The sequence below is a fragment of the Salmo trutta genome, chromosome 23 (genome assembly GCF_901001165.1).
Source record: "Salmo trutta chromosome 23, fSalTru1.1, whole genome shotgun sequence".
Lineage (NCBI taxonomy): Eukaryota > Metazoa > Chordata > Actinopteri > Salmoniformes > Salmonidae > Salmo > Salmo trutta.
The window spans coordinates 27,558,577-27,571,921 of record NC_042979.1 but is presented as its reverse complement, the minus strand read 5'-3'; the positions used below and the strand labels follow the sequence as shown (position 1 = coordinate 27,571,921).

Genomic DNA, 13,345 nt, shown 5'->3' with positions numbered 1-13,345 from the left:
CTCAGGTGCATGCTTTAGTTTTCACTAAATACTCATTTAAATCAGGGCTGGCATTAGATGGATGTGATAGAAGAGCATCCTGTTGAGACATTAATCTGACAGAACTATTAAAATGGAAATCCAAACACTGAGATTAAAACACCCCTGTTAAATTGGAATGGGCCTACAACAGTTTTTCCCCTACTATGAGTGTGTGTGCATGCACGTGCACTTCCTTGTCTCAAAACATGTACCACATCCGCCAACAGTACATACCAACCACAGTCAAAACCCATAAAATCGCATCCCATCTCATTACAACTAAGTACCTCAAAACATTTCACATGGGCCCACATCTCCTCTCTTTTTAACATGTACGTCATAATACAAATCATTAAATGCGGCTGACCTCTGCTGGCCTCATTTATAAGCTTAACCATTGTAAATCTCTGTCCTGAAAATGTCTCTGCAGATTAAGCCCATTAATCAGAGATGTGGAGCAGAGGAGACCATTAATGTCATCATCTGTGATCTAACGCCAGCAGAATCCACCTAAGCAGCGTTATTACCCAGGGCCCAGCTGGGCGAGAGTGTTGCTTCGCTGCAATGTCATTTTCTGCACTACATTTATGACCGTATATAGGCTACTGTATGAGACTCTTATTCAGTTGTTTCAATGTGAACTGTAAGACTCGCTGGTAGATCTCAACTGCAAGACCAGGGTTGGAGACCCCCAACCTCAGCTCTAACCAGCCTTCATACACCTAGTGCAGATCAAACTAATGGTGGCACAAACATTATGAACAATGGGTTAGAGTTGTACATATAGGCAAATGTGTTTAGAACACCAATTTGAATTCAAGATGGGAAACTACCTTGAACTTGTTAAGGCCTTTCACTAATGGACACTCCCCCTTTGCTGTCTCATTCGGTTTAACTTTGATGCCATAATAGCTTTGTGCATCGAGGTATCTTGGAGTTAGGAGTAGAACTAACATTTATAAGATTCCTTAATCAAAATGCAAATTATTAAAAATATTATTTCACTATTATGAATAGTTTATGATTTACTACTTAAACAAGCTGTGACTAAATGCAGGCATAATCTAGTTTACTTCGGTCATGTTTTAAGATGAGCACTACATTTTACTATGGAAACATTTGGTCTATATATTTATTCGTATGTGTGAAAAAGATGCAGTCCGCTGAGGTGTGGCTTGTACTCAGCTCGAGTACAAGTCGAGAGGTTAAGGTCATGTGCTCTGTGGTTTTACATTTTCCGTTCCCCATGCTGACGCAACAGTAAACACAGTGGTTGTCAGAGGATACGCTTGATCAACCTCATCTATATCCTACATCTCGTAGCTACATCTGCATTCTGGCACTTTAGTTGAGAGGAAGTGCTAGAAGGTGATCGAATTCTAACGAAATACATTTCCGCATGTTTTAAAACTGAACATTCTAGAATTTCCCATCCTGGTGGTTCTAAATGCAGACTAAGGACACTGTAATGATGGGCAGGAGGGTGGTTAGTGTTTGCAATTCAAGGAACTGCAATGGGAAGAATCCAGTCTATATTTACTTTTGGTCTGCATTGCTCAAATGATCTCCCTCTCTCACACTCCCGCTCTCTGCAGATGATCACTCGAGTTTGCTGGGATGGCCATAACCTCCAGTGAACTATGTGCCTTTTGAGCTGGAGCAATGTAACATAACCTAGGACAAAGACTCATTGCTCCCAGTCAGTCAGGTCTGGTATGGCCTGCTGGCACGCCACTGGATGTCTTTGAAACACTTAAAACATGTTAAAAGACTGTGATAAACTTGTTACACACAATGGTGGATCGCAGCCAATCCCTACTGGGTTGCTGCTTAAGATTTCGCTGTGGATGGAACCAGTAGTTAGTATGAAGTGGTGACAAGACTGTTTTGGTGGGTCAAGGCATTAAATAAGTTAAGTAACCACAGCCTGGTTAAGGAACACTGTGCTTACTGTGGTACTGTGCATGACAAAGAATAATGCTCAAATCAAGTCAAATCTGATAAAGAGACCTATTTCATTTAATACAATGATATCATTAACATCCTGTATCTGCAAGAAGAAATGAATTGGTGAAATGTAGGAACTGAAAGTCCATTCTAGAATTAAGTGACAGAATGGCTAAAACCACATACGCCTCTATAAATTGTCACAATGTGAATGTTCTCAGAGGGAACAACGCATTCAGATGCTCTCGGTTTTCTTATTACTGGTGACATCAATGCTGTGCCATCATGCCATACCCGGAATTTGCATAACCTAAAAAAAAAAAAAAGACACCCAACACAGAGTTCTGCAACTGAAAAGGAGCATTCAGTCTTTTTTCCTTTGAAGTCATCTAGTTGTACTTTTCAGCTGCTATGGATCCATAGATGTCACAATATTCTGGTAAAATGAGCAATTTACTTCAAAAATTGTTTCATAAACATTTTTATTTCATTTTAACAAAGCCTAATACAGGTTTGAAGCAAAACTGGGGAACACTGGTAAATCTCAATCTCAACATTTCTGTCACAGTCACCTCACAGGTGACCGTGTCAACTGAAGTCATACAGTCATTGAGGGTTAAAAGAAAATAGAACAGAGCGTAGAGATGACACTTTGGACAAAAGTGACAAACAAGACCATGGCCACAGAACCTGAGATCAAACTACAATTATACAAAACTTGAAAAGGTATTGTATAGTACAATGGGTATTTATCCCAGAGGTGACATAGTAGCTTGAATCCAAACTTGCTTTGTTTTAACTGGTTCTGTAGTTATTGGCCTCAAGTGAACCAATGTGAGTAAAGCAAAAGAAAAACAGTTAACGACAATTAATCTTAAAAAGAGTAGTTCAATATTTTACAACTTGGATGTTAGATGGTTCCTCACGCTGAAAGTAGCCTATTGGCCATGAGAAACTGTAATCCATGGTTCAGTTCTATAAACAACCACTAAAAAGCTAACAATCAATGAAAGTGATGTGAGCATGTTTAAACTTTTTTTTAATCAAAATAACCTGAAATCAATTCAAATCAAATCCACATTTGGTTTGATGTTACTTAAAGGTCATTTGGCCATTACATTTTTTTGTTATGGCCAATAGACTACTTTCAGGGAGAGGAACCGTCTAACATAAAGTTGTAAAATAGTGAACTACTCCTTTAAAATGTGTAAAAAGGAATATTCTACATATTAACCGTTAACCGCAAGACTGCTAGGCAGGGTGACAGCATCTCGTAAACACTGCACAGACTATTTTGCTCAAGCTTCATCAAAATCCACTCCCATGGGGGCTCACAAAGGTAATGTGTCATGCATGAAATGAAATGTATTGCTGTAAATAGGAATGGGGATTTGAAATAGCTATTGACTCTTGACCAATGAGAATGACGCACATCCACATTGCAGAGCTAAACAGTGGACATGGTGCTTTCCACTAGATGTTGGAACATAGCTGCATGGACTTGCTTCCATTCAGCCACAAGAACATTTGTGAGGTCGGAAAATGATGTTGGGTGATTAGGCCTGGCTCGCAGTCGGCGTTCCAATTCAACCCAAAGGTGTTCGATGGGGTTGAGGTCAGGGCTCTATGCAGGCCAGTCAAGTTCTTCCACACCAATCTCAACAAACCATTTCTGTAGGGACCTCGATTTGTGCACGGGGGTACTGTCATGCTGAAACAGGAAACGGTCTTCCCCAAACTGTTGCCACAAAGTTGGAAACACAGAAATGTCTAGAATGTCTTTGTATGCTGTAGCGTTACGATTTGCATTCATTGGAACTATGGGGCCTAGCCCAAAGCATGAAAAACAGCCCCAGACCATTATTCCTCCTCCACCAAACTTTACAGTTGGTATTATGCATTGGGGCAGGTAGCGTTTTCCTGGCATCCGCCAATACCAGATTAGGCAGTCGGACTGCCAGATGGTGAAGTGCGATTCATCACTCAAGAAAATGCGTTTCCATTGATCCAATAGCGGTGAGCTTTACACCACTCCAGCCGACGCTTGGCATTGTGATCTTAGGCTTGTGTGCGGCAGCTCGGCCAAGGAAACCCATTTCATGAAGCTCCCAAAAAACAGTTATTGTAATGACGTTGCTTCCAGAGGCAGTTTGGCACTCGGTAGTGAGTGTTGCAACTTAGGACAGACGATTTATACGTGGTACGCGCTTCAGAACTCGGCAGTCCCGTTCTGTGTGCTTGTGTGGCCTACCATTTCGCGGCTGAGGCATTGTTGCTCCTAGATGTTTCCACCTCACAATAACAGCACTTACAATTGAATGGGGCAGCTCTAGCAGGGAAGAAATTTGACTGACTTGTTGAAAAGGTGGCATCCTGACGGTGCCACGTTGAAAGTCACTGAGCTCTTCAGTAAGGCCATTCTACTGCCCATGTTTGTCTATGGAGATTGCATGGCTGTGTGCGCCATTTTAATGTTATTTTATTGACTGGGCTTGGATGGTAAGTCTTTAGCTGATAGTCTAAAGTTGAACATAATATTTTACAATTCAAATAAAATCTATTTATCGACAAAAGTTACTATGTTTATCATTCTGGGGACATAACGGAGCTAAAAAGAAATGTATCAAGATTATTTTTGTCACGTTAGGTCATACAATATCTATCAATGTGAATTTCCATTGATACATGTTTATTTACAGTGTAGTACAGATTAAAATCCTAATTTACACTCATGGACATTTGAATTTTTGAATAAAGGGGTGAAAAATCTAAAACTGCAGCAGTGACACTAAATGTTTACTAGAGGGTTGCAGCAAAATGTTGGTACTTTCTCCAAGTAACAGAACCACTATGTATTGGCAGACAAAGTCGTAAGATAATAAGCAATCATTATTTGAAATGAGTTGATCCACCCCTTTAAAACACTCAAAAGATTTTCTGATACAGAAAAAAATACTATAGGGACAAAGCATACGGGAAGATCAAATGTCTCCCAATTTATACTTTTAATAACAATTTTCGTCATTTAAAAACACAGATTTGCTTTGATCTCCTTGTGAAGGGGAAAGGTTATATAACAAAATAAATCTATACTGTTGTTTCAATGGAGATAGTTGAAAAGTTGAGTACAACATGCACCATTACGATTGCAGTAATCAACAAATATTCCCATTATTCCATGCTAAGAGAGTGCTCATATTTAAGAGTCATAGGCTACGCCTCAAATGGCACCCTAGTCCCCGTATCCTATAAGGAATAGGCTGTCACTTTGGATGCTATGGGATGCTACCATTGTTTGTTTTTCGACTAAGATGTAGAACATGTGGCTCTGTTAGAAATATTTATTGTGACTGAAGCAGCTGTCAAATAGTCAAAAGGCTCTCAGCCTGAGAAGAACATCAGTTTGAAGCAACAAAAAAAAGTACTAATTAAACACTCATATTTTATCAGTTGCTGATAAAAATTTGTAATAAAGTATGTTACTATTATTTACTTTCTTAAAAAATATGAAGGAGTTTTTATCTTGGCATTTTGACACAAAATATCCTCTTGGATATTTACATGGGAAAAATACACTTTTTCAAGCAATAAAAACAAGCTTATATTATGGGTTTGCAACAGAATAAAAACAACTTTGCAGAAATAAGGTAGACACAGAATTGCATAGCATATTAGGATGAAAATGAACTGAGCTTTTTTGGTATGGTAAGTTTTCATCGCTTTGTACTGACATTCTCCTCTGTATATATACATAATTAAGTATTTCCATTTCAAGTCCGTTCATATTTTCACTCATCCACAGAAGAGAACAGTTGAGTCTCTGCACTGGTAAGCAAGGGAAAAATCCGGAATTCTTGCCACCTTGTCATCTCCTTTGCTCCTTTGATTCAACAAGTCCGTAGGAGTCTTTTTCAATAAAAGGATTATACTTTGTCAAAAGTGCCATTTTGCTACATTTATCAGTTGATCCACGGTCTGTCACTGAACACTTAAACACACAGGTGTGTTAGACACCCCCAACACCTTTCAGATACTGTGAGTTTTGGTCACAAGGACGCACACACAAACTCTCAAACACTCTCAGACACATACACACAGTAAAAACAAAATGGGGAAAAGAGGAGGAGGAACGGTAGGGGAAAAAATTATGCACTCAAGTTTTATCTCCGTTTTGACATTCCAGCTGGTAAAGCTTTGAAAGAACAAGCACCATTAGGAAAAGGCCTCCAATGTCCTCCACTCAGGGAGAGAGTTCAGCAGTTTCGCCTTGACTCTGTGCTCCCACAATAAGCACGAGAGTAACAAGACTACATTCAGGCTCTCGCCACTGCTCATAGTCAGTTCAGTCACTGAAATGTTTTCAGGCTTCGTTTTGCGGTTGTCTTTAGTCCTTTCCTCTCTTGTGGATAAAAAGTTTGTATGTTAGTAGGCAAGACACATCCTAGCTTTTTAAAATCCTTGAGGACAAAGTCTGAGTAGACGTTTCTGTCCGACTGAATGGCCGGTAGGGTCCTCACCGCCTCTGCTGTGCGTAGACGGGGTGCGCTAGTGTCACATTCAGAGAGTCATTGTGCTGGACCAGTGACGTGTGCTGGTAGTGGAGGACCAGTTCTTTGAGCGAGCTGTACAGGTTGTAAGGCTCAGCGAAGCCAAACCCCGAGGGCGTCTTGTTGATGACACAGTGCTTCACTTCACCTTCCACCCTGGAGAGGAGAGAGAGAAATGTCAAGTCATGTCCTGTTAGGTCAGGGTTGTACAATTTTGTTTCAGCCCAGCACTACGGCACACCTGACTCTACAAACCATCAAGCCCTTGGTCAAGTGAGGTTCTACCCTACACTAAACTAGTCCACGGTTGAGCTGCAATGTCTACACTGAATGCTACACCAGTCTACAGTGTCTGATGCGTGTTTGCAGTGCCAACGTTGATGTACTGAACAGTGTAGAAGCAGATAGCTGGAATACAGGTTGAGGTAAACAGAAACTGAGTAAAGTAGCACAGTCCCAACCTTCAAGGGAACACATAACACCTGTACCCAAACGGTCTCTGAACTGTGTTTGCAGTAGTTCTTAGGTAAATTATGTCAGTAACCAAAGCAGGTAATGTCAGTTCTGGATGAGGTAGATGTGTACACAAATGTACTATAACGAGCAAGTAGAATGAGTACAAGGTCTTTATACGTACACAACACTGCAGGCGTAGCACCCTGCCTTGCTGCTGTCTCGAACCAGGAATGTTCCGTCCCTCTTCCCCCGGAGGAGGGCCTCAGCCTGCAGCCGGTTGATGTTGCCCAGCTTCCAGGAGCGCTCGTCGTGGTGGGGAAGGTCCTCATCGTCATCCACCATAGAGTATTGACTGGAGAACACAGATGGACGAAGAGAGGGGGTTAGATAATTAAAGTTTGATATTGAATGTTTCTACCCCATTTAAAAATGGTGCAATGTGATTCCCCTTTGTCAACTTTAGATACCAGGAACATAAAAAGGATGGAAGGCCAGTCTAGAATACTCACTCTTCTGTGTTCTCGTTTCTGATGTCTAGCCACTCGTTGAGCTTCTTCTGCCTGACTCCCTTCTGGGTCAACCACCTGGAACACAAGAACCATGACAACACCGATTAGAGACCGGAAGTAGGGAGACCTTTCCCAGACGTTCCCTCACCAGAACAAAGTTAATTGAATTTATTTGAGACTAGGAGGTGGATAGAGATTATACTTACGTGAGGTACTGATCCCTGGTCTTGCGGAGCTGGATGAGGTCGGGTTTGATGCTGTTCATCCGTTTGTCGATCTCTCGGTAGTCAGCAGCCTGCTTCTTTAAGTCCTCCTCCAGACGCCGCTTGCTGTCCACGATCTCACTGATACGAGACTTCAGCTTCTCATAGTTGCCCATGATCCTGAGAAAAACAATAATTCACATAGTTAAGAGACATGAAGAAATTGATCAGTTAAGAAAATGTTACTGTCCAAATTCAACCTTTTTATAATTTTTTGGGGGGTCTAGATCCAAGTCCTTACCTCTGGATCTCCTTGTCATTGCCTTCCCTCCTGAACTTCTCAATGTACTCCTTGCTGTACCGCTCTTGCGTTTGGCACTGCTCCTCGAATATCTTGATGGTTTCATTGAAGGCTTCGATCGCTGTCCTTTTCATTTGGATTTCCTGGGACGTCCTGGTGTACTCCTCGTAGAGTCGGTCATACTCTCGATTCTTCTCCTGGTACTGCTGATGGTACTCATGGAGCTTCTTCCCCACAGCCTCGATATTGTCCTCCTTCACCACCTGATCCTGAGGAGGAAAGGAGAAGAAATGGATCGAAACTTCAGATTGATGATGAACTTGAAAAGACCTTTTAGCTAAGATGTATTGTATGAAAAGTCCTAAACAAATAAAGTTGATGATTATGCTGATGGTTACCTGCTGGTGTTTAGAGACGGGAAACTGCAGCTTCACGTCTAGCTTGGGGTTGTACTGGGCCAGGGACTCATTACGGTAGTGGTTGATGAGCTCCACCACCGAGTTGAAGGTCAGGGGGTCAGAGAAGCCGTATTTCCCATCCCGGTGAAATATCTTGATCAGCTTATTGTTACCCCCTTTTCTGAAGGTGGAAACCAATAGAGAACCAATTAAAAACAAAATATTCAAAAAAACACTTGTTATAAAGAAAAGTGAGAAGTATTTAAGAGGAAGGCAATGAGGAAGGGTAGTCTTACCTCAACGTGAGAGTGTAGTCGCCGTGCATCTTGGTGGAGGCGTCACGGACCAAGAACGTACCGTCGGCCGTGTCCCTCAGCTTCTCGTTGACCTCCTCGCGGGAGATGTCTCCCCAGTACCACTCGGCGTCCTGCAGCACCATGTTGTTGTTCATACCGTTGTTAGTGAGAGCAGGGGGAGTGGGTTTTGGTGGCTTGGGAGGTAGGGCTGTAGTGGATGAAAGGGGAGAGATGGCTGCTTAGTACATGAGATAGTGATACAGTCAAATTCCTAGTGCATTAAGAACGATCATAAAGTTATCAGGAGGGATGTCAGAAAATCCTGGCATAGTCTAAGAAAAAAAATATAGATATGCATTCATACACTGAATACGTGTATGTGGTGCTTTATAGGGTCAGCCACAGTAGTGCGGCGGCCCTGGAGCAAATTAGGGTTAAGTGCCTTGCTCAAACGCACATTGACAGATTTTTCACCTTGTCTGCTCGGGTATGCGAACCAGCGACCTTTCAGTTACTGGCCCAATGCGCTAACCACTAGGCTACCTGCCACCCATTAGGCTATAATGTAATGCTTAGCCAGCGTATTCCTGGGGGGAGCTGGAAGTGCGTGTTGAAATATCTATTACTCTATAGCTGCGAGATGCAATATTATTCCATTTCCTTTGCAGATAATTAAATTGGCCCACAAATCTGTAGCGATACACATTCAACTGGACGCGTCTTTGCCTTGCGAGCAGGAGACGTGAACCCAATCAAACGTCTGCGGCAGTTAGCAGTATCCTCCCCCCATCATCCTCCCCACTACTCTCTCCACTTGAGTGAGAGTGTGTGTGTCAGGGAGAAGGGATTTCATTCAGGAAAAAGAAGCCCCTTCCCATCACTATCCCCAGTCTCCGTGTTTGGACCTAACCATAAATCACAACGACTGGAAATCAACCCCATCTGTTGACCCGATTATACCATGCATCTCTGCATTTCTGCAGAACGGCCACAAAAAAATTATAATAAATTACACTGCACAATTTCAGATCTAAATGGAGCACAGCTGTGATCCAGCAGCTCAAATACAAATAGCACTAAACCATTGGAGTATCATCCTGTAAGTCCTATAACTACATTCTACCAATATAACTGTCTGTAGAGACAAAAAAATAAATAAACAGATCCATTGACAAAAAAAAATCATTGCATGGCATTGAGCACATCCAGTCCCTTCAATGGCTTCTTCTCAGCAACAACATTCTCCCTAATGCAGATTGCCATTCTGATTCCATGCTGCTAGCTCTAGTGTCCTTTGTCTCTGATGCTGGCCCCTGCATAGCACCCCTTCAGAAATCATTCCGTGAAGATGGGCTCATCAAAAAGCCCTAATTTCTGCACTGGATTGGCTAATCACAAGTGACATTAACCTGCGAGGGCCGGCTACCTTGCTCAGGTTTCCTATAGCTGCCTCTCTCTCGGAGGAGGAAGGAGCAGAGCTGAAATGGTAGCAGGCTATTTTTAACCCACTAGTACTGCTGCACTCCCTTTGTTCCCTCTCTCTCTCTAGCAGCTTGCCTATTGACCTGGACCTCGCAGGCTTTAGTATAGCAGGAGAGACACCGAGCCATGGGTATAATACACATATTTATAACATGAGCCATATCCATGAGATGGAATATTATATGTAACAGTACATATAGTACACATAACAGTACATAAACATCAACACCCAACTGGTGGCAGGAGTGCGTAAAGCCACTGATCCCAAAGAGAGGAGCTCAGAGATAAAGAGAGGAGATGACCAGAGGGTATGGAAATGAAAGCAGCAGGTTTTGGGTTGACAGCCAAGGTGACATTTCACCACCACCAGAACACATCACATTGCCTTGTGAACTTCCTGAGCTGATGCTAGCCCCTAGCCTCAGACTAATCTCCTGGTTAAACTGAAACCAGTGTCTCAGCATGCAAAGAGAAAGACTTGTCATGCAACATTCAACGTGACTGAGCGAGTCAGTTCGCCTACCTGGAAGGTCCATCTCTTAAGTAAAATAAAGGTTCGGAATCGGCATCAAACTCAGATCTCAGACACAAGTCCTCCAAATCATCCATGTTTCAGAGATCGCCTTGTTGCACATTTGAATAACAGAATATCGTAATAGGCCCAGAAAGGTGCCCTGTTCTCTTTGTAGAAGCGCCTCGAAACCCATTTTAAAAAGCCATCAAAGGGCAGCTTGCTTGCTTCCTTGCTCAGTAACGCGTTACATCACTTACCACAGCCAATCACACAGGGGGACTGTCACCGACCACTCCTGCATTTTTCATTTCCTGAGAGCGATGTCGTCATTTTGAAAGCACACTTGCCTTTTTTTAGTTGCCGATGCTATCCCTCAATGTGCACAGCCCATGCAGTGCAGATCACAGTATCTATATAGACTAGAACACGCACAGGCTAAAATACCCCTATAACAACCTCCGTACACAGCATCCTTTCCAAAGACCTGACTATAGCTGCTGCCAAACCAAACCGTGCAACATCTTCTCTTAGCTGTAGCACAATGTGAGAGAAAAAAAACCTGCAGCCTCTCTCTTTCTCTTCCTCGCTTGCTCTGACTCTCAGCCCTCCCCTCTGCCCCTCTCTTGCTGGTTGCTCGCCCCACCTCCCCGCACGTTGTGCACCGGTTTAGTCCTGCCCACTGTTGGCACTGAGACAAAGCCAGCTTGGCTGCTGCATCATGTAGGCACAGTGGTGTAAAGTACTTAAGTAAAAATACTTAAGTACTTTTTGGGGGCATTTGTACATTACTATTTATATTTGACAACTTTTACGCCACTACATTCCTAAAGAAAATAATTTACTTTTTACTCCATACATTTGTACTCGTTACATTTTGAATGCTTAGCAGGACAGAAAAATAGTCAAATTCACACACTTATCAAGAGAACATCCCCTGACTGCCTCTGTTCTGGCGGACTCACTAAACACAAATGCTTTGTTTGTAAGTTATATCTGAGTGTGACCCTGGCTATCTGTAAAAAAAAAATACATTTAAAAAAAACTTTTATAAGAAAATTGTGCCGTCTGGTTTTCTTAATATAAGGAATTTGAAATGATCTAGATCTTTACTTTTGATACTTAAGTATATTTAAAACCAAATACTTTTAGACTTTTACTCAAGTAGTATTTTACTGGGTGACTTTCAGTTGAGTCATTTTCTATTAGGTATCTTTACTTTTACTCAAGTATGACTATTGGGTAATTTTTCCACCACCGAGTAGGCAGGCCAGGCAGAGTAGCTACACTACACGTCCTAAAGCCTGTGTCCCGGTCACAGCCTCCCTCCTACTGTCACCCGCCATCCGGAGGCTCCAAAATACATCAGTAATCCTCCAGGAGTGACACTCAGCAAATTCAGGACTTCTCTGCGCTGCTGAGGGACACTAAAATAGCCCCAGTTCTGGGTACGGGTTTAAAACTAGGGGCCAGGAGTGGAACGCGGTCATTGTCATCCCAGGACCGGCTTATGGGGACGAAAAGGATGAGGGAACGGCGTCTTTCCAAAGGTAGCTTGGTAATGATGAAATTGGCCACATTGACTGAAAGTCAATATACCTGATAAAAGCTTATCTGCGTGATGATGAGGACAGCTGAGCTTGGCTTTACCTTTTTAAGGACACATGATCTCATTTCAATGATAGCTAGCTACGCACTAAATGAAAGTCATACACATGATTTTATACATATTAAAAACATTTCTTAAGATAGCCTACATTTGACTTATATACGGATATAATACATTACTCAACTTAACTTGTGCTACATATGCATAGGCTTCTTTTTCTTGAGCTCGGTCGTAAACCAAATTCCATTTGGGGCCACAAAAATTGCCTCTCTGAAACAGTATAGTCTAAATGGAAAATTCTGCAATGTAGTCCCTAGATAAATCAGCATGCCTTTCTGACCACACAGACAGACAGCAGGGTGATATATGGGGTCTGTAAGAACCAACAGCTTCTAAAAGTACAGCAGGGGAGAGAGAGGGAGAGAAACACACCGAGAGAGACACAGAGAGAGAGAGAGAGCGAGCGAGCGACACACAGAGAGAGAGAGCGAGCGAGAGACACACAGAGAGAGAGAGACAGAGAGAGCGAGCGACACACAGAGAGAGAGAGCGAGCGAGAGACAGAGAGAGAGGGAGAGATAGAGAGCGAGCGAGAGACACAGCGAGCGAGAGAGAGACACACAGAGAGAGATAGAGAGCGAGCGAGAGAGAGAGAGCGAGAGATAGAGAGAGCGAGCGAGCGATAGAGCGAGCGAGAGATAGATAGAGAGAGATAGAGAGCGAGAGACACACAGAGAGAGAGATAGCGAGCGAGCGCGAGACACACAGAGAGAGAAAGATAGCGAGCGCGCGCGAGACACACAGAGAGAGAAAGATAGCGAGCGCGCGCGAGACACACAGAGAGAGAGATAGCACGCGCGTGCGAGACACACAGAGAGAGAGAGAGATAGAGCGCGCGCGAGACACACAGAGAGAGAGAGCGCGCGCGTGCGAGACACACAGAGAGAGAGAGAGCGCGCGCGTGCGAGACACACAGAGAGAGAGAGATAGAGCGCGCGTGCGAGACACACAGAGAGAGAGATAGAGCGCGCGCGAGACACACACAGAGAGAGAGAGCGCGCGCGC

General features: G+C 43.0%; 1 protein-coding gene across 5 annotated transcripts in view; it reads right to left on the bottom strand.

Moving 5' to 3' along the window:
- Positions 1-4,636: 4,636 nt before the first annotated feature.
- The window catches only part of pik3r1 (phosphoinositide-3-kinase, regulatory subunit 1 (alpha)), a 42,668-nt gene continuing 33,959 nt past the window's right edge, over positions 4,637-13,345 (bottom strand). For 3 of the 5 annotated variants that reach the window (XM_029709669.1, XM_029709670.1, XM_029709672.1), the window contains 7 exons: positions 8,679-8,886; positions 8,383-8,563; positions 7,985-8,253; positions 7,687-7,863; positions 7,481-7,555; positions 7,153-7,323; positions 4,637-6,671 (listed from right to left, as the gene is read on the bottom strand). In XM_029709669.1, the coding sequence (XP_029565529.1) occupies positions 6,482-6,671; positions 7,153-7,323; positions 7,481-7,555; positions 7,687-7,863; positions 7,985-8,253; positions 8,383-8,563; positions 8,679-8,886 (1,271 nt within the window). In that variant the 3' untranslated portion in view covers positions 4,637-6,481. Of the gene's footprint in view, positions 6,672-7,152; positions 7,324-7,480; positions 7,556-7,686; positions 7,864-7,984; positions 8,254-8,382; positions 8,564-8,678; positions 8,887-10,683; positions 10,767-10,931; positions 11,277-13,345 lie in introns of those variants that run through there. The other 2 variants (XM_029709674.1, XM_029709673.1) reach the window with 2 other exon arrangements.